Below are 26,270 nucleotides of genomic sequence, written 5' to 3'. Positions count from 1 at the left end.
CGCCATGATTAATAGAAATTCTTACAACAAATGTCAAATTTTTCAATACTGGTGAGATCATTCAACTAATTCAATTATTACAACTATTCAAAAATACAAATAAAATTATTATATTTTTTGATAGAAATTTCTAAAATGATATTTTATATTTTGTGTTTATTACAAATGAAACTTGAATGTAGGATAAAAATTCTTTAAAAGACATTACATGTTTATAATAAGATGTAGATAATAAAGACAAGCGTGTATTAGAAATATAAAAAATAATATTTATTTTTTTCTAATAGAGTATAAAAAAGTTGGCATAGCATATAAAATGATTATCGCAAATCTTCATGAAAGAAGTTAACGTGTTGTAAACTCTTTGGTAAATGATTTTTCTTAGTATTTAAATTCCTTGATAAATTATATTTATTTGATTCTATAAAAAAAACAATTAAAACATGATAATATTATTACCATTGTAAGCATGAAATAAACAAAAGAAAGATTATAATGCAAGAAGATTTTACCAATGCTAAATTCAAGCTTTTCTTCTTCTGATATACATTGAATGTGTTGCCGAACATCTGGCTGTGGTTCTTTACTATTGTTTATAAATTGTTGAGCTGCCTTAAAAGCATTATAGATCAGACGAGATTTGGGTGCTCTAGTTAAATAAACTACACATTGTCCTAATAGAACGTCACTTTCAGGCATACCAATCATTTGACAGGCATTTAATGTATGAACTGCTAAACCTAATGAAGAATTATTTTTATAATATATTATAATATACTCCTATATTGTAATAATAAGTACAATAATCCCTTCATTTGTAGTTTCTCTTTAATACGTTTGAGTTCTCAGAGCTTAGTTGTCTCAATGATGTATATGAAAACATAAATACTGTTTTAAATTACTTTTTACAGTTTCATTAATGCACTGTTTTCATGGAGCCAATTATCTGTGTAAATGAAGGTACTATTGTATATTAAAGTTTATTGAAATATTACCAATAGCATCTGGATCTGCAAAACCAATATCTTCACCCGATATTCTAATTAAGCGTCTAGCAATATCTACAGGATCTTCTTTAGCAGCCATTATCCTAGCTAACCAATATAAAGCAGCATTTGGTTTACCCGCAAAAATTGATTTGTGCAAAGCAGAATACAAATGATGCGTTTGTTCACTTTTATTGTCAGCAATCGTGCTCATATGTATTAAACCGTCTTTGATATCTTCAATATTTATAACAAATTTTTTATTATGTAATACATTTTTGCTACGAATTGCTAATTCTAAACCACTTAATGCAGTGCGTGCATCACCATCACATACTTCAGCTAACCACTTCAATGTGTCATTATGAATCATAAACTTTGAAACATCATTACAATTTAATGAATTTTGAATTCTACCACCTATACAATGTATGCTTTTTGTAAGTATTTCAATGATGTCTTCTACTGATAATTTATCTAATGAAAATATACGACATCGACTTAGCAATGCTGGATTTAAACTGTAAGAAGGATTTTCTATTGTCGATCCAATAAGAATAAATGTTCCAGCTTCGACGTGTGGTAAGAATATATCTTGTTGAAGTTTATTGAAACGATGAATTTCATCCATAACGACAATTGTTCTATGATCAGATTTAAGTACATTTTTTGCTGTTTCTACGGCTTTTTTAATATCCCCAACACCGCAAGCTGTTGCAACTAATTTTACAATGTGTATTTTATCTTTGATTTTTTCTTTGGTTAATTGTATTATAACATTGATTAAAGATTTCTGAAAAATATATTATATTAAATTTATTTAAAGCATAAATTAAAACAGGTGTTATTTTTAAATTGGATATTTCAGAGATTGTCAAAGTACCTTACCACAACCAGGTGGTCCCCACAGTATCATACTAGGAATTTCTCCTATTTTCAAAAAATTATGTAATATTGTATTAGATCCAATCACATGTTTTTGACCTATATAAGAAGTAAAGTTTTTAGGTTTCATTTTCTCAGCTAGAGAAACATGATTTGGAAAAATCATCTCATCTTGTCTAGAATTTTGTGATTTGTTCCAAGATGTATAATTTTGTTTCAACATAATGATTAATCATTTAATTAATATTCCACTTATATAAAAATAATGTATATTGAGTTTTTTCAAAGGAATAATTCTTCTCTTTTAGTTTACACATGAAATTTCATTAATAATATCTTATGAATATCTTTTTTTATTAAATCAAATTATAATTAGAAATAATACTTATTATTTAAACACTACATATTATAATTAATATTATTTAACATTTTATAAATTCATATCATAAGATGTATGATATATATATATGTACGTATGTAAACATTTATTACATATTAGAATTCTGCCATACCACTTTATCACATTTATTCCGTGTTTATTATTCTATTGTAGCGGTACGACCGATGGTCGCGCCATCTAAGTTACTAGAAGGCTAGGGAACCACGCTAGCAAGTGTGGTCACCAGACGAGTACAGTCTGTGCGTAGCCGTTGAGAAGTGTACAAGAAAGAAAAGCAAGTCGCATCCTAACAATAAAAATCATAAAATAAAAATTCAGTCTAATATTATCTTTACTATAGAGAAACCCTCTACACTATTAATGTCACTACCGCCACCATGCGTTAGGTAATGGAAATATGTGTGTATTTATGTTTCCTATCATCGAATTATTGTATCTATTTTTCGGAATTTTCTTCTGTCATGCTGTTCAAGAGAATAAAACAGTTTTATCCTAAATTGTAAGTTCTAATTTATAAAATAATCATTAATATAATCTTTTTATATATGGTGAACTTGTTTAGAAATTTGGGTACAAAGAAATCAATGATTTTATAAACATGGAATCTTTGCGAGATAAGGAGCGCTACCGGTTGGAACAAGAAGCGTTTGTTTCAAATCATGGAGGGACAACGTCACAAGAGGTTGTTCACGTTATTTTACCAAACGTATGCGGTGTTCTGTTAACAATAACTACTTTAGGCCTTTATGGTAAATACTTGCATAGAAATGTTAAAATTGTCATAGAATTTGTTTTAACTGTCATACCATGTGTTTTTTGTTGTACAGTATTATCAGAATATGTCAGTAATATATGCGTGATAATGATCATTCTTTCTTTTATAAATATTATGTTAATGAGAATTAAAGTACATGCATTGACAAATTGCATATTAAGGCCGATAAAAGGTAAAAGACCATTTGTAACAAATTTCCGAGCTCTTTCAAATATTATTACAACGATATGTATATTAGCTGTTGACTTTCGTATATTTCCACGAAAGTTTGCCAAAACAGAAGTATTTGGTTATAGTTTAATGGATACCGGTGTTGGTATATTTATATTAGCAAATGCATTGGTTGCACCAGAAGCTCGTGATTTCGGTAGTCCACCAAAAGTAGGTTTCTTTGGTACACTATCAAGGAATCTTAAAAATCCTTTAAAGAGTTCTTTACCATTATTGTTGTTAGGATTAGGACGATTTGTAGCTATTGAATTCTTAGGTTATCAAAGACATATTACTGAGTATGGAGTTCATTGGAATTTTTTCATAACTTTAGCATTTGTCAAATTATTTACTAGAACAATAACGAGCACAATAAGTTCAAGGTATTCTTTACTTTCTGGTATATGGATTTTGGCTATGCACGAGTATATCTTAACTAATAATGGTTTGAAAGAATGGATTTTAAGTAATGAACCAAGAATTGATTTTATCACAGCTAATAGGGAGGGTCTCATGTCTATACCAGGCTATGTAGGATTATATCTTATTGGAGTTGCAGTTGGAAGATTAATACATTCTACTTATTTAAATTTAAACTCGAGTACTACTTTAAATCCCAGAAAAAATGTTCATATTAAGATATTTGGATACGATTTAGATGCAAGTTACAATGAATCGATGATACTATGTGTTAAATTATCATTGATAGCAGCCCAAGCTTGTGCTGCAACATTGTTTTGCGATAAATACTTCAGGGTATCGAGAAGATTAGCCAATGCAGGTTATTGCGCATGGATACTTACATTATCTACTATGATGCTTACGCTTTTATTACTTATTGAAGTAGTAACAGATATATTAATTTATGCAACATCAGATTATAAAATCATAGACAATACAAATGACAAGATAACAGAAAAAATGGGCGAAGTAAAACATAGAAAACACAAAGCTGGTTTTAAAACTAAACGAGAAAATAAGCAGGATGCAAAACAAGAGATTTTGCAAGAGTTACCCGTTGAAAGTCCAATTAAAAGGACTTTAGAAATATTTGAGGCTGTGAATTATAATGGACTTATTTTTTTTTATCATGCAATTTGTTAACAGGTGTTATTAATTTACTTATATCAACGTTATATGTTGGTAAAAATACATCTCTTCAAATAATAATTTTATACATGACTGTAAACATACTTTTCATTTTAATATTATACAGATGCCAAATTCAAGTCAAATTGTAAAATAAGTATACAACATAATGAAATGAAATTTGTGTATGACATGCATTAAATGTACAATGGAACAAAGGATGTATGTCACGTATTAATACCATCGATGCTCGTTGATGAGCATAATGTCTTCTATAATCTAATAGTAGAAAGTTAACCCTACGTAACATATAGTTACTTACAATTAATGATTCAATATTAATTAATAAATTAGTTATAGAAAATAATCACTGCCACGTGCAATGCACAGACATATCGAGAAACATCTCATATTTATTTTTTTTTATCAAAACAAATATGTATGTACATCGGTATAAAAATAAGAAAAATAGTTTAACTGGTAACAAAGTATTTGTTCTTTGTGTAATTATAATTGCAACAGTATTTGACACGATAAACCCGTTGTGTAGCATTTTTCTTTGTTAAAATTTATTATCCTAAATTCGTCATAATTCATCCTTTAATTGAATATTACTTTGACGTTGTGGTTTGGACACTTTTTTTTTATTAGACGTTTTGTTCAAGTTATTATTTATATTCTTCGTTTTACTATCTATGTTATCCTCTTTAGTCATATGTTTACTTAAAAAATCTTTAAAAGCTTTATGGTGTTTCACATGAGTACTAGCTAAGGAAACAATACGTAGAAATTCCTTAACTTCAAAATTATAATTCGTAAATTTAGCATGAGCACCACCGTCGGGATGTGTACCCTATAAGAAACAAAATTTTAATTTAATTGTCATTAGATTTTTTATATTAATTAACTCTCTATAGTCCCGTGTAACTTTGAAATCACATATCAGTGTATTCATATTTTTTCTTTCATTTAATTTTTTTATCCCAATATAATCTCTATTTTAATATCATTATTAAAATTCATTATTAATTTGTATTTAGAGATTAATATTTGTTGATTCCAAATGGAACAAATCTGGATTATAGAGAGTTAACAAATAAAAGAGATTCTATTCGCTTACAGGGTCTTGTTGAATTAATTTAGAATTGTCTTCCCACGTATAATATTTAACACCTCGTAATCTTGCAAGATCTTTATAACAACTAGGATCCTCGCAATTATATCTACAAAAGAAAAAATATAATTAAAAAATGATACATTAATAATTATCAAATATTGTTTTGATTTATCAAGAGGATATTGTTTGTACATTTCAAAAACAGCGGCCCAATCAGGTAAAAACAAGAGATGCGTCAATCCCGCTCCATGTATTCCGATGAATATATCGGTATTTCTTGTGATTTGAAGTTGTTTTTTAAAAGTTACATTCTTGTTATAAATTACCTAATAATAATAATTTCATATTTTAGATGTATGTAGATTTTGAATTTTGTATACAGGTTATTATAAATTTGATATACCTTTCTAACTTCATATTCTTCATTTTCTTTCAAAGCTTTCACTAATTCATCTTCATTTAATATTTTTCTGTACTGAGTATCTCTGCTTAGTAAAGTTACGCGTATCTTATTATTTTTTCTTCCAAGTAGAGGTATCTTCAGTCTATGCAATACGTGATCTCCAAAAGCTTTAAACAAACCACTCTTCTCACATCCATAAATCTGAAAAAGAAAAAAAATAATATGAGATATGTACTTGGTCATTAAATATATAGAGTATTTGATATTAATTTTAATCTTTGAATAGGAAAGTTGTAGTACAAGCGTACGATAGGTGTGTTATAATAAAGTCCAAAGATCATTCGTGGTAATAACGGAAATACAAGATTCCGGAAGCAAACTTTTTCACCGCGAAATGTTTTTAGATCCCACAGTGGATTGCTTGTGAAAGCTTCGAACGTATCTTGAAATGCCGATCGATAACTGAAAGTAAAAAGAGATAATTATGTATATACGTGTATTCTACGAACTCCTCTTGTTTTTTGTTTTATACCGATGTCAATTACCTGTAACTTTCCCAAATCATTATATGGTTGTCCGTACTGAAGGCGCTCGGATGCGAAAGATTTACGTGCAACGACGCATACAGATTGAAGAAGTCGCAAAAATGATGATACATGTTAACTACTAAAACAATTTGTTTTTCGTAAAATGTTAAAAAGAAGACAAATAATAAAAATGAAACAAAAAATAAAAAAACAAGGAATCTAATATAATTAAAAGATAACAATTCGAATAATAAATTGATTTACTTACTGGCATCTATTTTCATTATGTACGTAGGTTTTTCTATAACGATATCACAATCGCCTTCTACGATCGGACGTCGATGAAATCTACGAAAGTTTCGTAACTCTGGTCCCCAGGATTGTAGTGGGCTGATGTGATCTGCGTTGTCTTGAAGCTTCTTTTCGTTCAGCCTAAATTTGACAGAACGATGTTTTGGCGTTCCTGTTAAATGCTTCGTTAAATCAAATGAATTTTGATTTTAGAAACGCTTAACATTTTCCTTACGTGCAATAACCGCCGATTTGTCCTTCTTTCAAAACATCCATTTTGTATCTTATGGGTTCCTTTCTATACAAAAGATCCGTGAAATTTAATAGAACGTTCCTAGCTCTACAAAATCTCATATGTTGAGAGCATTCCAATGATGAGTCGTCCTTTGACAAATTTTATAATTAGACTTTTTGTCGTAAATTTTTTTTTTTATAAATGAAATACTTACGGCAAAAAGTGGCTCACACAGCATCATCATTTCTATTCTTTGATCTCGTACGTAGCCAAAATCACCTTGCGCATAAAACGTGTCTAATTGTGCTCTTTTCGTTGCGACCCATCCTTTGTGATCACCAGGACAGTAGGGTACGGAAAATGAATTTTCTTCTTTACATTCTGTCTCGTAGCCCCAACATGCTTTGGTATTCAAACTGTCCTGTGTTAAAAAAAAAATTTTTAAATATACCTCTTATTTTTGTAAATACATGAAATGTACATGCGCGCTAAATTTCGCGAATATTCAAAGTTTAAAATATATATCGATGAAATAAAAGGTGCTTAAGATAAAATAATATATTGAAAATAAAATAAGAAAAAATAAATGCTTACCTTATACGGACAGGACGTATCGTTTCGGCATTTTTCGGCCACCGTGGGAAAAGAATGAAAGTAATACTTCATATGACTCGCCGGTAAATTAATATCAGTATAATTGGCATTTGTTAAAGCAACGAGGAATAAAAAAATGATTAAATTTTGATAGGATGAAAATATTATATACGTCGTTGGCGTCATCGTGTGGCACCTACCCACCTACTACTGCTGTTTAAGTAAGAAAGAAATCCTTCTCAAGAGGACTTTTCTACACTACCGTCTTTGCACGAAGCCGCGCGGTGTGAATGAAAAAGGAAGCCACCTGTGTAAGTGGGTGTCCGGCGAGTTCACCCACACCATTCAGTCACTACATACACACTTATAACATATACGTACACGTGTATGTTTAATACATACGTAAACGCACGTGCGCGCGTTCACATTTACGCCGCATGCACGACAATACACGACACTACCCGACACCACACGACACGACACAGTACGACAACTGACAATAACAACGAATAAACGTTGAAGAAGCAGAAGACGCGTTGAGATTTCTAATGGCTAGAGAAGAAAGACAAAAGGTGCGGGCTTACATCATCCGTTACAGAATACGATACCGGTTATCCTTGAAAATCTCTTGAGAAGAAGAAAAAGAAGAAGAAGGCATACAGTAGGAAGAAATCTTTTGCTTTTTATTTTTCGAACAAGTGATTCTCACCGACTAACCTTACCATGCGCATCTCCCACGCGAACTCGGTTGATAACGTAGAATTATGCGACAAGTGTATATTTATTCAGTACAGGAAAACCGTCGAGAAACAAAAGATAGTGGTTTATGAAATTTAAACTCATTAATTCTTTCAAATGAAATCTACTTGGTTACGAACGTTTATTTTTTACAACAATGACAAAAGACACTCTGATGCATCTGATTTTTCTTGCCTTGCACAGGATCAGCTGTCTCTAGTAGTGTTCCTTCACGAATATGGCACCTTGTACATTACAAGTACATTCTGATCGATTTAAAATAATTCTGTTCTTTTTTATGTTTTATTTTTTCTCGATATTTGTATTAGATTTATTTAAAAATACTTTAATTTTGTTTAAAACTTTATTAGTTTAGAAAATCACTAGGAATATGCTTCACGGCAAAGACATTCTCACGGTTTTGTTACAACTCGTTTGAATTGTCGATCCGTGACACTACTTTCTTTGTGTTTCCAGACGAGAAACTTGCTCGTCTCAAGGGGTCGGTCCCTTTCTAAACTTTATAAAGATCCCTCTGTGAAGTTCACATGGGTCTTTCTTGAAAGTTATTTTTGCATCGTAATGTGGTAAGGTCTCCACCGTAGATGCTAACGTAGAGATATTTAGGAAAACACTTTTTAACAGTTGGTACCTCAGTAATTTATCTTATCGATATGTTGGTATTGTAGAAATCCTATAAAAGTTATCGAGGATTGATGATAGTATCTCTGGCGGGAAAGAAATTTAAATCATCAGTTCGTATCTTCCTGAGAATCATCGAGAGAGGGTAGCAACTTTGCTACCCTCTAAGTATTTTATCATATTTTTCTTAATAAGTAAAATATGTTATATTATTATTTTCTTAGCTATGCTACAAAAAATGATAGAACTTCGTTAAAATGATGATACTTGCAATATTAATATTTTTTGAAAAGAAATCTTACTCTTTACGTAGCCTTTAGCTAAAGTGCTTTACCGGTTTGAGGCGTCTCTTCCTTTAGAGGAAGAAGCTCTTGTGGAAGAGAATTTGTGCGTATGGAAATTCAATAGGAATATAGTAGAAGCAAGGAGGTAGTCGGTAAGGAATCATCCTGCCACACAGTGGCTATTGTCTAACGTCAGTGTCGAGTGATGGCTTCCGTTATATGCGTTGTACTCTTACGTAAAGTAAACTTAAATCTCTCGAGTCTCGATAAAGCTTACACAGGACGCACCCTATATGCTAATACACTTGGAATACGTCAAAAATGATTTCGACGTATACGGTAGAGGAGGTTCGATCGTCTTTCGAGGCGTGGTCGATGCAGATTCTATCTTCGCAGTTTATACGATTTTACACGTTGAGATAGAGAAAATAAAAGAACGATTTGAATCTAAGGGTCTCCACGTTCGCTGCTCGGAGAACACGTCGAGTCCCACACTCGCGGTTAAGCATGAGTCGCATTGCGTAATTTGGAAGACTTCGTGTATCAGCTGCATTCGTTGCTCTCATTCGTTTTCATTCGTTGCAGGTGTCTCTTTCTCAGAGTTCTGAGAGATATCGTTCTCGATACAATTAAGAATACCTTTGGAAGAGATCTCTCGGCATTGTACATTGTTCGAAAGACAACTAGTATTTCTCGGTTATGCAAAAGATTTGTTACTATCTATAATCGATCGCTTCTATCAGTTTCAGGTGCAACAACGATCGAGAAAGGATCGAACGTGTGCATCGCTATCGCTGCTGGTTCATCCCGCGGGCTAATCACGATGATCCACAAATCAATGCTAATCGATACGAGAGAATCGAGATATCGGACACGAGCGACAATGGTTCATGGATACCTTCGGACACAACCTGCCGTGGCGTGACCCGGAAACAGATCTCACCGAACTAGCTCGGTGTTACATCCACATAAACTTATAGTATTGGCAAGTAAGTGTGCGTGTATGTTTATAGGAACGGTATCGATGGAGGACACGACGGTGAGCTTGACCACGGATTACTGCGGATAGATCGAGAGAGAACGATCTACATCGATCACGATCACGTCACCCTCTGCCCGACCCTCAACCTGGCCCGATCGCAACGGTACTCCTCCTTCATGCTATTTATATCGACATGCCGAACTTGGATATTTCTTATTGCGAATGTTTTGTCGCCGTGGTTCGTTAGGCTTCTCATTGCTCTTCCATCGTTGTTGTTGTTATTTTGTTGATCAATCCGAAACGAAATGAAACGAGACGAGACGAGACGAGTTAGGTTGGATTCTAACGTTAGGAAAACGTTACGAGCTCAATAGGTTCGCTAGATTCATGCGTAGAAATTTACATACATGGCAGGCATGGCAGGTATATGTATACCTACTCGTAGAAACTGAATATCGTAAAGAGACGGATAGATAAATATCCGTTATTGCGTCTCCGATATATATTATTTACCTTCAAAAGTTCGAACGATAAATTTGGTCACGTGAGTTGAGTCGTAAAGAAAAGGTGAACGTTGTCGGTGGAGGATTGTAAGAATTTTTCGATGAAAAATATTCGTTATTCCGGAAACGAGAGAGAGAGAGAGAAAGAGTTTAGTGCGCTTGGGTTCTGTTCTCCTAGTTGACGTTCACGAGAATTGGTCAATCTCGATCACCGTGACGAGAGAGTAAGAGAGGAAGGAAAAAACAGAAAAAAATAAATAGTCTGCGACATGTAAGATTAAATGTTAAGCTCTGGAGATCGGCGTAACGTGCGACGTCCCGCCGTGGTGGCGCCTCGTGTCACACACCGCAAAACGTGGGGCCAACCTACGCGAAAATCAACGCTATAATATTCCCTTTTGCCATATGTAAGAAAGAGTTCTCTCTTTCTAGTACTCTGTCTAACGTCTCTTAGAAAAGATAGGAGAAAATTGTGGAGGCGTTGTTCGTGGAGTTCTGTGGCGTGCGGCGCGTATATACACACGCGTGCCACCGTAGCAAACATCTTGCAAAACGAGAAACGTGCTCGTGTGGCACCCACGCTCTATCGAAAAAAGCCCAACCAACCTTTTTCCTCTTCCGGTCTTTGCCATTCTTTCACTTCTCCTGTATTCCCGCAAAAGTATGAAAAGAACGAGACTACCGTCGTCGGGCCACTGCCACCTTCGAATAGTTTGGTCCTGGGTATCAACCTGCAAGCCGCAACAAAAAAACCGAGAACGTCGTATATTCTACTGAATCTACCTGCATCTTTTCTCTTTCTCTTCTCAACCATTCTTTCATTCTTTCATTCTTTCATTCTTTTTTTTCTTTCTCTCTCTCTCTCTCTCTGTCCTCTCTCTCTCTACCCACGCGGTACATTTGAATACGTACAAAGATGTAAATTATAGCGATTCTCGTCCTTTCCTGGTAGATAAAATGCCGTGCTATCGAGCGAAAGGAAAAAAAAAAAAACAAAAAAGAAAGAAAAGGAGAGAGAGACAATGCGCGTGCTTCATAGATCTCAGTGACACAAAGGCTTCTCTTCGAATCGAAACGTTGCGAAAGTAATAATTAAATCTGGAAAGTTTTGCGGTAGCAGATAAACGTGGTAAGATTAGATGGTAGGAATGAATGAACAAACAAACGAAAGAATAAAGTAGCTAAAGAAGAGAAAGAGAGAGAATTATATTCAAAGAGTATAAATATTAACTTCTTCGTCGCAATAGCAATCAACGTTCTCTATTAGCCATGGTAAAATCCGATCGAGACACCAGCACAAGGAATTGCCTATGGGCGTTAGAAGACTTGGCTAGAAGAAATACCATCTCACACGCTAGCCTCTCGTTAGCGACGCTGGACTAATCGCTTAATTAATAGATGATAGATGCTTGCAATTCCATGGATCAGGCCAACGGATTCCCGCACGCAGCTCGTTACCTACCTCGTACTCGATTAATTACAAAGCTCGACCGATTAAATGCAAATTGCATTGGCTGAGATTTGTTGTGTTATTGAACGCATGAACGAACGTTGATGTGGTCAAACAAGAGTGAACTTATGTCTTTTTTTTGTTTTCAACAGATTTAACATAATTCTCTTTTCCGAATTTATTTATTTATCGTTTCTCGTTGTGTCGTCCAGTAACTCAAAGAGTTACGATTTCTGATGGCAAACGAAAGAGTTCAGGAGAGAAATTGCAAAGTTTCAAATATCTCATAGAGTCTTGGGAAGTGGGTTTAAGGTGTTTCCTCAACTTACGATTCAAGTAATAACATTGAGAAATCTTTAAACTCAAGAATTCTTCTTTCTCTCTCTTTGTCTCTTTATTTATCTACTATTTCTCGAAAAAATACTTGAATAAGTTTCGAATAAAAAATTTCGTTCGATTCGATGCACGTTTGCGAATAACAAACGAGTGTAAACTTATGGAATTATATTCCGCGTTGTATATCTCCTCTTCTAACAACACGCGTTTTCATATTCATCGTAAAGGGTGACGTAAGGATTCAAGATTCAATGGCATCGTGTAACGCGCACGACTTTAGAGTTAGTTTCTCGCTACAGAACGGCAAAAACAAGTCATTAATCGCGACGGGTCACACGTTCGAGATGAATTACGCGAGAAGGCGCGAAACGTGCAAAGCGTAGGGGTACTACGTGTAGGCATATATGCAAGTAAGTAAACTACATATATGCATATTTAAATATGTATGTAAGTATATATATATATATATACATAGATGTAAGAATATACGGATTCGTGGATCGTTTATAGAATTAAATGACAGGTATAGTTGACATTAGAGGCGAAGCATACTATTATTACTTGTCTCGCATCACGTGTATTAGCATTTGCGGAACATATGTAGAATCGAGAAAGAGAAAGAGAAAGATAAAGATAGAGAGAGAGAAAGAGAGATCAAGAGCAACGTATTAGAACTAATTTTCCATCGTAACGATGCGTTTACAGCTGACATTTACTCGTGCTCACGCTCTCTCTCTCTCTCTCTCTCTCTTTCTCTCCCAAGTGAATTCTTAACGACCTGTCACTTTCATTGCCGGACATTTAACATAAATATGGACGCGAAACGTCGCCCGAGACTCGCATTGAGTAAAAGTAAAACGTATTGTGACGTTTCTATCGTGGAAAAGAGAAAGAAAGAGAGAGAGAAAGGGAGGGAAAGGGTAATAATAATAATATCGTGAGGTCGAGGTGCAAAATCGCAAAAGTCTTCGAGTCTATCGAACGAATTCTTGGCATTCGTGTTGCAATGAAAAAAAAAATGAAAAAAAAATATAAAATAAAAGAAAGAAGAGGGGTGATGGTGGTGGAGTAGAGAGGGTTTAAGGGCCGACCAATAACCATTTTATCGCAAATAAATCCTCCGAGCGTTGGAATTTCGACAGGAACGCGGATTACGAGCTTGAGCTCTCGATGTTGGTTCGTAAAGAAAAAGAAGAAGATGGAGAAAGAGAACGGGAAGATCAGGATGACAAAGCTGCCGCCTGTGTTAAACTCGTATTCCTTTACCTGTGCATCTATTTCTCTCTCTCTTTCTCTTTCTCTCTACACGTACATATAAGCTCTTACTCACACACGGAGTCTGTCGCACGATCGTAAATGCAAGGTAGTAATTGAAATATTAATGAGATGCCATGCAACACGGTAGCTATGGATATGTATAAGACGCGTAAGCTCTATAAACCCTAAAGAGAAGATACTTGTCCACATAAACGTCTCTCTCTTCTTTTTTTCTTTCCATTTCTCGTGTAAAAGATTGAGAAGGAAAGACAATATGTGTGTACGATCATTGACCATAGAAGAAAGACTCTTCTTCGCGAAGTAAACGTTAACGAAATATTATCACTTCACTCTCTTTCTCTCTCTTTCTTTCTCTCATGCCAATTATGGTCATACCATAAGTCAAGACTTTGTCGTATCTAGTATCTTGCAGTCGAGTCGTTTATATCACCGTAGTACATAACAAGCGCATTAAAAGGCTACCGCGTGGAAAGCAGCTTTAAGTTCTGATATCAAAGTAATGAACGAAGTATACTTTCTAAAAAGAGAGGAAGGATATTTTAATCGTTAAGATTGTATTTGTAATGCTTTCTTAAACGGTTGGATCATCAACGTTTATTTAGATTTCTTTGTTTTGTTGATCGTTAAAGTGGATTTTGAAAAGAAAAAACACATAACAAAACGGGTAGATAAAATTGATTTTAATCGTGAAACTTGCGATTTCGTTGAAGTTCATTTTTCAACGACGACTTCGACGACTTCGACGACTACGACGACTTCGACGACTACGACGACGACAACGACAACGACAACGACAACGACGACGACAACTTGTCCTGCGGTGTTCACGATTCGACCTGGGCTGCGACCTCGGCGTCGTAAATTCCGCGTCATAGTGCTTGTCACCGGTTTACCTTTTTACGAGCTACGCTACGCTCGTATTCATGGTCCACCCGAGATATTCCCGACTGTCGTCGTGGCCCCTTGGTCCACGAACGCAAGTTAAAAGGACTTCTTCGAGGACAGGACAGGACAGGACAGGACAGGATAAGACAGCGTGACAGCGAGCATCTTCCACGGCTTCGAGATCCTATTCTTGGACTTTGAAGGATACTTGCGAGAACGAGAGTCATACGACTTAGTCTTAGAAACTTACTTTGTATTTCGAAACTTCTGAGAGAGAAGACAAATATTAATACTTTTTAGTTTGATCGTTATTTTTTTAACATTCGAGTTTATTTCCTAGCTCGTTACAATTTTATACTAGTTTAAGGAAAATTTATTATGACGAAGCTTCGAATGTTCCATTTAATTTCTAAGTTTGTAGTTATAATTTTGATAGTTCTCGTAAAAGAGAGATATTATTTACTTTCGGATTCGTAGTCATATTGGAATTCGCGTTGTAGGATACCATAAAGTATTTACTCGACGTTTAAAAGAAAAGTTTTCTGTTATAGGTATTTACGTTGAAGAACGACGATGACGACAAGTAAGGAGAACGCTCAATAAATTGGAGAAAAATCTGAGATATAAGACGCGCAGCAGGTAGGAGGGCCTTCTAGAAATTCTAACGTCTCTATAATCTATTGAGTCTCCTCGTAAAATGGATCTCGACACGTGGTGTCCTATCCTGGTCTCTCTGTCGCGATGTTCGTTTCAACCGAATGCTGAATGTTCCAGACTTCCAGCAAGGAGAACTTTTTCCGTGGGTGTAGAGTAGACTCTAGCGAGCATGTTATATGCTTATTCTACGAAACTCTATTGCCACCGCTATTGTCGTTCTCCGAGAAGCGTGACCATAAAATCATGGAATGGAAAGTAAATGTAGAAAAAATTAGACTAGATTTTACATTTTTATATATGTATATTTAAAAAACAAAAAAATGGCCCCTGAAGAATGATGGCCGTTCGTTCGGTTACGTTCGAAGGACCACCATTTGGTCGGTGCTATCTTTTTTTCTGAGAAAAAAAAAACCCGTCGAAATTGCATTCACATAATAAATATCTTCGTGAATGTATTTAAGCGATCGAGAAATCACGAGAGCGTAAAAAGCGCATGATACTACATAAAAAAAAATATATATATAATCGATGCGTATAGCATTCGATTTCTCAAGAACGAGACGCGGGGCCGGGGTCTCTCTCTCTAAGTAAGGCGATCTCAGAAGCAGCATTTTAGGTTAGCATACGAATGTATAAATGTTTAATCACGAGTATACGGCGATAGGAGAACTTGTAGAACGATCTAAGAGAGGAATCGCGCAGGTGCGGTCTGACTCAAGAGAACCGTATGAGAATTCGCGTTTCTCCCTTCCCCTGGCTCCTCCCTCTCAATCTATCCACCACTCTCACTCTCTCTCTCTCTCTCTCTCTCTCTCTCTCTCACACACACAGTTTATCCGGCAGCTAGGAAGGCAAAGAGTACCGATTCGCACACTTCTCGCGTTTCCATAAAGAGACGAAGAAAGTGGCGTGCGCATTCCTTGCTCGGTGTGCTCGCTATTGCGCTCGCGCACGAGCATGCACTCACGAGAAAGAGAACAACATTTTTTGATAGGGTTTTTTTTAAAAAAAGAAAAAGGAGAAAGAAGAAAAAGAGAGATGAAAAGGGAAAAAAAAAGAAAGAAGAGGAAGGACACACCTGTGAAGCAAGTTCTGGCGTGGGCGTTAACCCGATAGCAAATGTCACCGTTGTATATCCTTCGAGGACATTTCCTTTGCAGATTCGATCATCCGGGGGATCGGTCGTCGCCCCCTTCTCCATCGAAGAGACTAGCTCGAAACGTTTCTTTCCTTTCGTACCTGACTCGAACCTGACTCGAACCCTGGACTCGAACCCTGACTCGACAAAAGTCCTCGAAGGTCTTCTTCGTTCGAGTGAACGTCCATTTCGACGAATATACTTATATGTATATATATAGGTCTCCTCGCTTCGTTTCGCATCTTATTTAAAATCGCGTTGATTTTTTATTTCCATCGGTCCTTATCTTGTCGTAGACAAAAAATGGGAATATATTTGTAATAAATATAGGACAGTTGGTGGTATGGTAGAAAAAAAAAGGTAGAGAAAGAAAGGTGTCGCTCGCGAACACGAAACGGATCTCGCGAAACGAGCCGATAAAAGCAAGCGCAAGTCTCGAGCGAAAAAAAGGTACGAAAGGTACGATGACGGGACTTTAAACTCGACTATAAATTTAGCCGTTACATCTTTGGCGATAATAAAATTATTAAGGTATATCGAATTTATACGATTATTCTTATTTGGGCCTTTTCGGGTAACACGTTAAATGATTATGTATATAAGCGAATACACAAATATAATAATACCTACTATGAAACATAGTTTTATTAAAGTCGTTATACTCCGAAAAATAGTTTTGTTATTTCATTGGAAACTTTATGCCGTTTCAAGATGTGAATACCGCTTTAACTCGTGACCACTCGTAAAACGAAGAAAGACCGTTCGTCGTCGTTGTCGTACGTACACACACGTATACAGATAAGTACGGAGAAGTATAGGGTTAAGGGTCGAAGAATTCGACGACCCAGCAGGTCGTCTCGCTGGAAGTACGCACGACATTCTCGGAGCCGCTATCGAAAGCCCTCGAGGTTTTTAAGAAGTCGATATATCGAATGCGATTCGATTCAAAAACTACTACAATAAACGATTTCTCTGTATGCACGTTCGGTTATCGGTTACGATCGTGAAGAAGGACATAATCGTGGATCAACTTTCGATTGTGATATATTTGTATTTTCTTTTTTATTATTCTCCTAACTATGATTTGTCTCTCTCTCTCTCTCTCTCTCTTTTCTTTTTTTTTTGTCTAATATAAAAATCTTTTAATTCAACGAGTTTCGAAGAAAACTCGAAACTAAGAGAATTTGTACCGTTGATGCGATATTATTATGGCGTCCTAAAGCGCCGTGAATGTCATACCAGTTATCGGCGAGTAATTTTACTTGAAATAAAAAGGTACCCTTGTCAGGAAACTGGTTCTGGATTAGAATTACCGGTCGTCTTGATACCGCGAGCCGCAGTCACAGGTAGTAGTAGGTATAACGATGCCCTCCTCCTACGATCTACATTAGCCGTTTCTTCCTCTTTTCTTCTTTTATTTCTCTTTTTTACTATAGGATTTTTCGTAGTCCTGTAAATGGGGGAGGGTAAGTTTATCGGTGCTTATTAGATCGTTATATAATTTTATTACAACGTTTAATGCCGCATCATCATCATCATCGCATTATCGCATTATCGCATCATTTCGCTTTTCTCTGCGTGAAGGGATTACGGTTAGTAAAAGTAACTTCCACATTAAAATTATTTCATTAGAAATTATGAATTTTTTCAATATTTATAAATTCTTGTACAGGATGATTATTCGTTCGAGCAAAACTCGTCGTGTAGAGAACCGGATTTTTATCAAAGTATCATCAAGCTTGATATCGTTTAAAACAAAACTTTGTCAGCTTATCCGACTTGTTTTGATTTGATATTTTTGATTGACCCAAAGCACATATAAGAAAGTGTCGATAATAATTAGACGAGTGGATGCTCGGTGGTACTATCTTAAGTATCTCAGCCCGTAGATAAAGGTGCATTTGATGTTGCCTTTAACGGCCCTTAGAATGTAGGGATTATATCGCTTAATTAGCTCGGCCCTCGGTTGCTATCTCTTTTATGAAATCGTTAAGCCTTCCGCTCGCGCGTGCTCCTTATCGGATATTTTAACCGAGTTGTCTCTCTCTCTCTCTCTCTCTTTCTCTCACCTTATCTATCTGGCCGATTGCTACTTACTTAGATACTTTTCTATCCATACCTATGTATATTTAGCTCCATCGAACGGCACCATCTTCGGCTCTTGAAACTTTTATTACCTGGAGTTGTAAAAAGACTTACCGATCCTTACGCGATCACAACGTAAATGGCAAAGAACGAGCCGGAATCCATTAGCGAGCTACTAATACTCTCTCGTCTCCTAATTTCCAGTAAAATCTACGAATAAATCGGTACAGATAATGGATACCTTAAGGTTATTTAAATTGTATAGAAGCATTTTACCATCTCGTCTTGCGTGCAATGCCATGGCCACAATTCCGTTTTTTTTTTCTTGACGTTATTAAAGGTATGGGGCAACGTTTTTCGTATGAATGTGCGATTTCATTTCCAACCTTACACAAGTTGGATTAGTTAGATCTTTCTCACGATGCGTGAGTTTAATGGAGATTCTAATTCCTTAACCGTTAATCGCCATATAAATTTGAACGGTTCGATCATGGTACTTATTAGAATGACGATTACGATTTCAATTAGACGTTTCTTAATTGCAACAAGAGCGTGCCCGACGTATCTCGTTTAATTGCAATTTCTAATGAGTAGCTTTAGTTTCTCTTTATTTTTCCATCTAATCTCACGACATTTATCCTTTACGAGATTGCATAATTATGCGAGCTGAGAAAGTGCGGGCAAGTGAGGAACATAATCGTCGTGTCTTGTGTGTTACTTTCGCGCGTTCCATCAGCCTTGATATTTTCTCCCTCTTTCTCTACAACGATCTACGATGACCAGGCTGATTTTCGCGTCAACCATCAAGTACGATGCGAAGTCTAAGAGAGACGAGATTGCTGTCACCTTAGAATAGGGAACCGTTCTTGTGTCCGTACCTCTGTGTATTATATACAGAGGTCTCGTCATAGGGAGGACCGTGACGAATTTTCTTCGCTTAAATACCCATCGTCATCCCTCGTTGGTTGATCTTAAGGACCAATCATATCAAGCAACGTTTCTGCGTAGCTAGTCAAACGAATGATTATAACAATGAGTACTCTATCACATATCGGTTCAATAAACTTTCCCTCTTAACTTGCTAGTAATATTTAAGAATATTTACGATCGTAATTGTGTATTTGTAGAAAAGCAATTTTGTTTGAAATTTGCAATTTTGATTGAACATCATGAAAATGAAGATCGATGGTCAAGAGAGAGAGAGAGAGAGAGAAGAGAGAGAAAGATCGACCCATATGCGTCGAGTAAAACATTAATTTGTTCTCCGTCGAAGGCGATCGTATGGCGGGGGAGTTTAACCGAGTATGGCAGCCTGTCGTGTCGCAGTTAGTCAACGGTGAAGTCGAGACCACCCCGATTTACTCGGGTTGTGCTCGCTTTGCTTCTCTTCCACGGTGCACCGACCTCTTCACCGCCTTGTCTTTCTTCCCTCCTCTTCCTCCTCCTCCTCCTCCTCCTCCTCCTCCTTCTTCTTCTTCTTCACTCGTATACATCCACCTATCCTATCCCCCTTTTGTATTCCCTCTTTCTCTCTATTATGTCTCTCCCATATGATTCATAGACTTGCCGTAAAGGATCTATACGCGCCCGTGTAGATCCCGCGTGGATCAGCACGAAAGCGAGATGCTCGTGCCCTATACCTATATACCTGATTCTTTCGTTGTCACGCTGAGATCGGCTCACGGGGAAAGTCAAAGACCAAGTTTTATTTCGCATTCATACAACACAGTTATATTAAACTCTCTAACATATAAAATGATATACATATATTCTTAAATAGAACGATCAATGGTAGAGAATCAATCGATGAATAGTACTGGGTTGTCTGGAAAGTTCTTTCTTCATTTTGATGGGAAGATTGAAATGTAATCCATTGAAAAATTTTTTTTTGGTATATATATTTATTAAATTATATATAAGTGGCATTCTGTTCCACAACCTTCTTCCATCTTTTTGGGTAACTTCAAAGTTTCGTTCTTCTTGATGCCACCTATTGAAAATTGGCACGAACTTTCTGGACAACCCAATATATATATATATCCTACAATTCTTAACTCCTCTCCTATAATTACATATCTTGTTCATTCTCTTTCTCTTAGTAATATATTATCTTTCGCTCTAGAAAATCCTTGTCGCGGAAATGAAGCACGTACGATCTCTTTCTTTAACTATACTTATATTCGACGACGCGATTAATCGACACGATTTGTTTCCATCGACTTAATGCACACGTTGCCAACGATCATTCTGTTCTCTATAACTTCCTCCTCCCCTTCTTCCCCTCCTGGTTTCTATCGTTTATCCGGACTTTCCTACGCGAAACGATCGACGTATCGATCTTTCTTTCGTTTCTTTCTCTTTATCTTTCTATTTCTATTTCTATTTCTATTTCTTTTTCTCGAGGCGACAGAGCTTAAAGGTAGACTATCGCCAACGTTGCTTTCGTTAGGCCTGGTCTGGGGCCTGGCCTAGCGCAATAATTACGATCGGCCGATACTTTTCCACGATGATCGGATAAGATCCAGTGCAGAGGTCGCGCAGAGACACAATCTATAATTACATCGGTGCACCTACGTAAGTCGAAACTCTTTTGTGTATTTGTGTGTGTATGTGTGTGTGTGTGTGTGTGTGCGTGAAGTGGATATAAATACATGGTGCTGCATGGTTGGCGCGCACGCGCGCGTACACGCATTCGCACGATCTGGTATGTGTTGTGTTCTTTCGGAATTACACGCAGTCACGGAGAACAACCGAAGGAGACCGTTTGCATAACATTTTCTCGCGGAGTATTTTTCTTTTAGTTTTCTTTTTTCTGGAGAAACTTCGAATATGGGGAAATGTTCGTAAGTGTATTATTTCTTATGGTTAGTTGATAATAAACGACAATCATCGTGCTTAGATTATTCTATTTAAGGATGCAAATAAAAAAAAAAGTATTGAATATAGATCGTATGTCAGATGAATTAGAAATTGACGATCGAAAATGATTTATGATTTTTTGTTTAGAGGGGAGGAGTGATATAGTGATGACATCGCCGAGGTCGGCAATTTTACTCGCTAGAATTACCTGTTTCTCCACCTCCTCCTCATCCTGGTGGACGATCCTTGTCTAATCAAGTTGATCCGACGAAGCGGCGGAAGTGCCGCTGCCGGCGGCGGTGGCGGCGGCGGCGCTTGGACGAGACACGAAGAGAAACATTCGCGGTCGGCTTCTCCAAAGAGAAGGAAGGGTCCGTACTTACGTCGTTTAGATAAGAACCACGATGGCCGATATGCATAATATGTTGGCCCATATTGGGACAGGCAAGTATATACCTCGTGGGGTTCTTCTCGCGGGATGCGAGAGACAAGGGATAGGAGAAGAGGTAAGAGAAAAAGAAGAAAAAGAAATAAAAGAAGAAAAGGAAGAAGAGAAAGGGCGCCGCCACCGCTGCCGACGACGAGGATGACGACGACTACGACTACGACGACGAGCCTTGGAAAGTAGTTGGAACATCATCGCACCACAGATCGCCCTGTTATTTGGCTGTCAGTAATTCAGTAGTATAGTCCTTTCTACCTTTTCTTCTTTAGCTTCTCTTTAAAAGAGAAGAAGCTCTTAAACTGTCCGTCGGATCGATCAAGACCTACCGGAGAACATCGGCCCTTTTCTAATCTTCATGCTCGATTAGTCTTTAAATTACGAACCATAAGAGTACCCCGTCAATTTTCAAACGAATCTTAAAGAGGTAGCCTTTGAAATTTAAAGTTGATCAAATTTTCTATGTAATTAATTATACTCGGTTTATCGAGTCGAATAGGATTAAACTAATGGGAAAGATTTTACCAATTAGATGCGTTGCATTAATTTAACGTATGACGTGACTTTATTATGTGGCTTTTGATTTCAGTTAACAAACTATACTTGTATATATTTTTTTAATTGAAAATCATTCTAATTTCATATTGTTGTTGATATCATCGCGAGAATATTACATTCCGGTTGAATAAACGACGAAGTCGATAATAAAACAGAAGTCGTTAGGCAAGTTTCGTATTCTTGATCTTAAGTAGAGTCTCCTTCAACGGATTCATTGGTTGTCGTCGTCGTCGTCGTCGTCGTTTGAAAAATCATCTAGAAGTAATTTATTTGAAAAAAAAAAAAAAAGAACGACATGGTTCGCGTCCAACTACTATTACTATTGCTAGGATTGAACGTGTGCAAGCTCACTACTTACGAAGGGATATTTACTTCCTACGTTCTTATCGCGGTAGCTACGTTACCACAAGACCGATCATAAACCAACGACGACGATAATTATTTGCATTTGTCGAGTGATTCCATGTCGAGGAATAAGATGTAGCAGCCGTAAGTCCTAACCTAAGATACTTTTCTTTACAAACAGAATTTCCCCTTGTAGCTGTTAACTCTGTGAGTCTGTAAAATCGAGTATCCTGCTAAAACGGAATCCACCTCCTCTTCTGAGGAGTCAGGAATCTTCCCAGTACGCGAAGAAAACGATATGGCCTAGAGGCCATCGACGATACACGCTATACACCGCCAGGTGCAAATTCTTCTGACATCATCTGACATCGATGTATGTATATACACGATCCACGTATCTTGCTTGCACTTGTGCTAGTAGGTATAACCGAGAGTCTCTTTATAGGTACGTGTAATCGTTTGCGAGCTCTTTGCGAATAAGTGTAGGTGGGAATGTGTGGCGCCACCGTGGCGGCGTCCAGCCGAGTTCAAAAGAAAGAAAGAGAGAGAGAGAGGGAGAGAAAGATAGATAGACGAGTTGAGAGAAGAGGGTTGGTTGCTCTTTCTTGAATGGGTTGAAGAGAAAGGAGATAAGGAAGCTGGAAGAGACGCGCGGGAAGATATCTTCAGACGTACCCTGCAACACCGTCCACTTATTAAATCACTGTTAAATCGTATTACCGCTCTTCGTTTCGCGAGACACGTCGCAATATATTTCTACACTCTTACGATTCCTTCCTTCCTTCCTTCCTTCCTTCCTTCCTTCCTTCCTTCCTTTCGTGCTTGTCTCTTCGTGAAAACCTAGTTTTTTTTTATGTTCATTTTATTTTTACATCTTTTTTTCTCTTCTTATTCCAACAGACATGCGTTTATATCGTTCTGGAGTTGAAAAGAGGCAGGTTCTCTTAGCGATATTAAAGGTATTTAAAATTCCCAGAGTCGTATATCAAAGTTGGGATAAATTGTTGATAGAGTTGAAACTTTGTTGTGTGTGTCAGATAGTAATTAACTCAAACGTTCCACGTACGATTGTTTAATGATCGCACCAGGGGATTAGAGAGAGGAGATTCTTGGAATCTGGGTAGCACCAGCAATGATATGTACTTACGATCCATCGAGGATATTGTGTTAGGGTAATAGTGAACGACGATAAAACCTCTCGTGCCTCGTGCTTCGATCGTGGTGCGCTTTTACATGGAACGGACGTGTACATGGTCCGTTACTAAAGAAAGAGAGAAAGAGAGAGAGAAAGAGAGAGAGAGAGAAAAAGATATAAGATCGGCTTTGTTATTTCCTGTAATTAAACGCGGTTAGGTCTTGCATTGCTTTTTAAGACATTGCAGTCTACGTTTACTTTCGTCTCTTTTACGATACCGCAAACAATTAGTCCGTTTAATTATACTTTCTTTTTAAGAGAGATAATTCATTAGCAAAGTTATTGAACGTGTTACTTGAAAGTTTATATGAAGCTTATTTTTCTTTTTTTATGAGGTACACAAATTCGATGCCTTATTTTACATTCGATCGGTAAAGAACGGGAGCATATTCGAGGTCGATTTAAAGTGGTGGTAAAACGTGGATATGTACTACTATGTAGGGGTACGACCTGACACCGGTTCTGTCGGATTACCCAATTCTTTATGTAATCCCTCATCAAGAGCATACCATCCGATTGGTATCCTTGGCATGAACCGTTAGATGCGATAACAGTCTCATGAATGATTCACTTCTATCGAATTATTTTCGATGTGGGCGTAAAGATGATTTTCGGTTGGGTATACCACCTCTTTTTATTCAAGGGAATATAATAATATTTTGTACTTAGTTCTTGTTAGAGCGAATCGACATTTTAAATATTTCTTCACGATCGAAAATGTTGTTTTTGACGTTTGTTAGAGAATTCGTGGAAACGTGTTTCTGTTGTGGCTTAACCCGTTCGATGTTGGTAATTTTACGAGTCCGCTCGTCTTACATCGTAAGACGTAAGCGGGGCCCCGAAGGAGTCTACCGATGAGTCTCTACCGTAGCCACACCCGCTGATTTTATTGACGTACGAGCGAGCAAGATGGGTGCGCACATGGAATATACCCCATATCTCTGTGTTTGTGTGTGTATGTGTATGCTCGAGTCGACTGAAATCGTTTTACCTTGCTTAGCCGCGAAAAGATTTCACCTTTGGTTTATCGTCGCGCCGCGCGTATATACCGGCGGCCCACGTGGTGGCACGTGCAACACGATTTCCACCGTACACCAGCACCTTGTTAAATAATGTTCACTGCTTTCGGCCACGAATCGAGTCTGACTCTCGTTTCCAAACGTGGATATTAAAATACCCTTCTACACAACGTGGTGTAGAGACCCCTGGCCCAACGTTTATATGTATTATATTTTGTTTCTTTCGAAAGCGACGTTTCGATTTTAAGCGAAAGGCTTTGAAAACCTCTCGCCTCCCTCCCTTTACCTTAACTTAACTTATTTGCAAAGAACGGAATCGTGATTAAATTGCTTCTCAGAGGGTTTTAATCGCGTGACTCCTACGTTTTTTTCTTCTCTCGTTGAAATTCTAACAACACAACAACACTATTATGAAAGACTTTTGTATCAATTTTCAAGTAGCTGATTTTCTTACAAAGACACGAAAGGGGGTGGGGAGCGTGCTTTAATTTATGTATAATATAATACGTATAAAGTATGTAATACAATAATCGTTATACATGCATATGTAATTTATTATACTTTGTATGCAATTTGTTTGCCTATATATACATACATTGGTAGAAAAGTATGGAGAAGCTCGAGCGTCGTTGTTGTTTATTAAATCATCCGTCAAGGAAAACGTGTAATTCGCGATCGGTAAAAAAAGGCTACGCTCGGGTGGCCAAGTAAAAGCAACTTAATAATATAGGAGTGAGAGAAGGACGCTCTTGTTATAAGTTTATATTCGTTCGGGAATGATCGAAGCGCGAGTAGTAGATACATTTCTTCGATAGAAACGGATACATATTTGTGGATACAATCGAGCGCGACGTATATAACACGTATCTCTACGCTGACTGTGGTTGTAGTCTCGGGACGAAACGCTTCGTTGCTCGCAATCGCCAATCTGTCCTATGCTAAATGATCATTGAAAGATCGTGCTCGAGTACAAATATCGCGTCGGTGTATTAATAGTTGCCGTGATTACCATTCCATTACCGTACAACGTCATTATGCTGAACAGTACAAGGGAGCAAGATATTCGTCGAGACGGTACTATATCAATCCAGCAGCGTAATATCGGCCGTTGCAGCAGCAGCAGCAGCAGCAGCAGGTTGAAGCACCTTATCGCTAATATCTCTGAGCAGAGAGAGAGAGAGAGAGAGAGAGAGAGAGAGAGCGTGTGCACGCGCGTAACATGCTTCCTTCGACGAGATATCTCCCCTTGCCTTCTCCAGAGAATTACTAAATTACGGAACGGTTCTCTCTCTCCCTATCTTCATCTTCATCTTTTATTTTATTTTATTTTCTTTGACATTTTATTACCGGCCGTGAAATTAG

General features: G+C 37.0%; 3 protein-coding genes and 1 long non-coding RNA gene across 6 annotated transcripts; 2 read left to right on the top strand and 2 right to left on the bottom strand.

Moving 5' to 3' along the window:
• Positions 1-253: 253 nt before the first annotated feature.
• LOC107067061 (ATPase WRNIP1) lies at positions 254-2,592 on the bottom strand. 2 transcript variants are annotated; one of them, XM_015322224.2, is made up of 5 exons: positions 2,384-2,592; positions 1,870-1,970; positions 996-1,779; positions 513-740; positions 254-421 (listed from the first exon to the last, which is right to left on the bottom strand). In XM_015322224.2, the coding sequence occupies exons 2-5, from the start codon at positions 1,900-1,902 to the stop codon at positions 321-323; spliced, it is 1,146 nt and encodes a 381-aa protein (XP_015177710.2). In that variant the 5' UTR covers positions 1,903-1,970; positions 2,384-2,592; the 3' UTR covers positions 254-320. The 2 variants fall into 2 exon arrangements, with proteins under 2 accessions (XP_015177710.2, XP_015177709.2); XM_015322223.2 differs by lacking the exon at positions 2,384-2,592 and having other exon boundaries at positions 1,870-2,352.
• On the top strand, positions 2,541-26,055 carry LOC107067062 (uncharacterized). Its single transcript, XR_016176062.1, has 5 exons — positions 2,541-2,657; positions 9,920-10,321; positions 15,162-15,522; positions 20,894-21,064; positions 21,497-26,055. It is a non-coding gene; the product is annotated as an uncharacterized LOC107067062 (long non-coding RNA).
• Positions 2,612-4,899, top strand: LOC107067060 (Phosphatidylinositol glycan anchor biosynthesis class W a). Its single transcript, XM_015322222.2, is given in 3 exon segments — positions 2,612-2,770; positions 2,834-4,331; positions 4,334-4,899. Coding segments are annotated over 2 exon segments (1,626 nt in total). The 5' UTR covers positions 2,612-2,770; positions 2,834-2,869; the 3' UTR covers positions 4,498-4,899.
• Positions 4,739-8,711, bottom strand: Eogt (EGF-domain O-GlcNAc transferase). 2 transcript variants are annotated; one of them, XM_015322221.2, is made up of 10 exons: positions 7,513-8,711; positions 7,133-7,339; positions 6,919-7,067; positions 6,661-6,824; positions 6,411-6,528; positions 6,174-6,327; positions 5,866-6,066; positions 5,655-5,788; positions 5,466-5,568; positions 4,739-5,198 (listed from the first exon to the last, which is right to left on the bottom strand). In XM_015322221.2, the coding sequence occupies exons 1-10, from the start codon at positions 7,696-7,698 to the stop codon at positions 4,932-4,934; spliced, it is 1,683 nt and encodes a 560-aa protein (XP_015177707.2). In that variant the 5' UTR covers positions 7,699-8,711; the 3' UTR covers positions 4,739-4,931. The 2 variants fall into 2 exon arrangements, with proteins under 2 accessions (XP_015177707.2, XP_015177706.2); XM_015322220.2 differs by having other exon boundaries at positions 6,411-6,531; positions 7,513-8,710.
• Positions 26,056-26,270: the final 215 nt, after the last annotated feature.

This window comes from Polistes dominula, unplaced genomic scaffold (assembly GCF_049000335.1).
Source record: "Polistes dominula isolate Pdom_NZ unplaced genomic scaffold, Pdom_raw_medaka contig_79, whole genome shotgun sequence".
NCBI classification, from domain to species: domain Eukaryota; kingdom Metazoa; phylum Arthropoda; class Insecta; order Hymenoptera; family Vespidae; genus Polistes; species Polistes dominula.
Note: the sequence above shows the minus strand (reverse complement) of the source record. Positions and strands in the feature narration are given on the sequence as shown.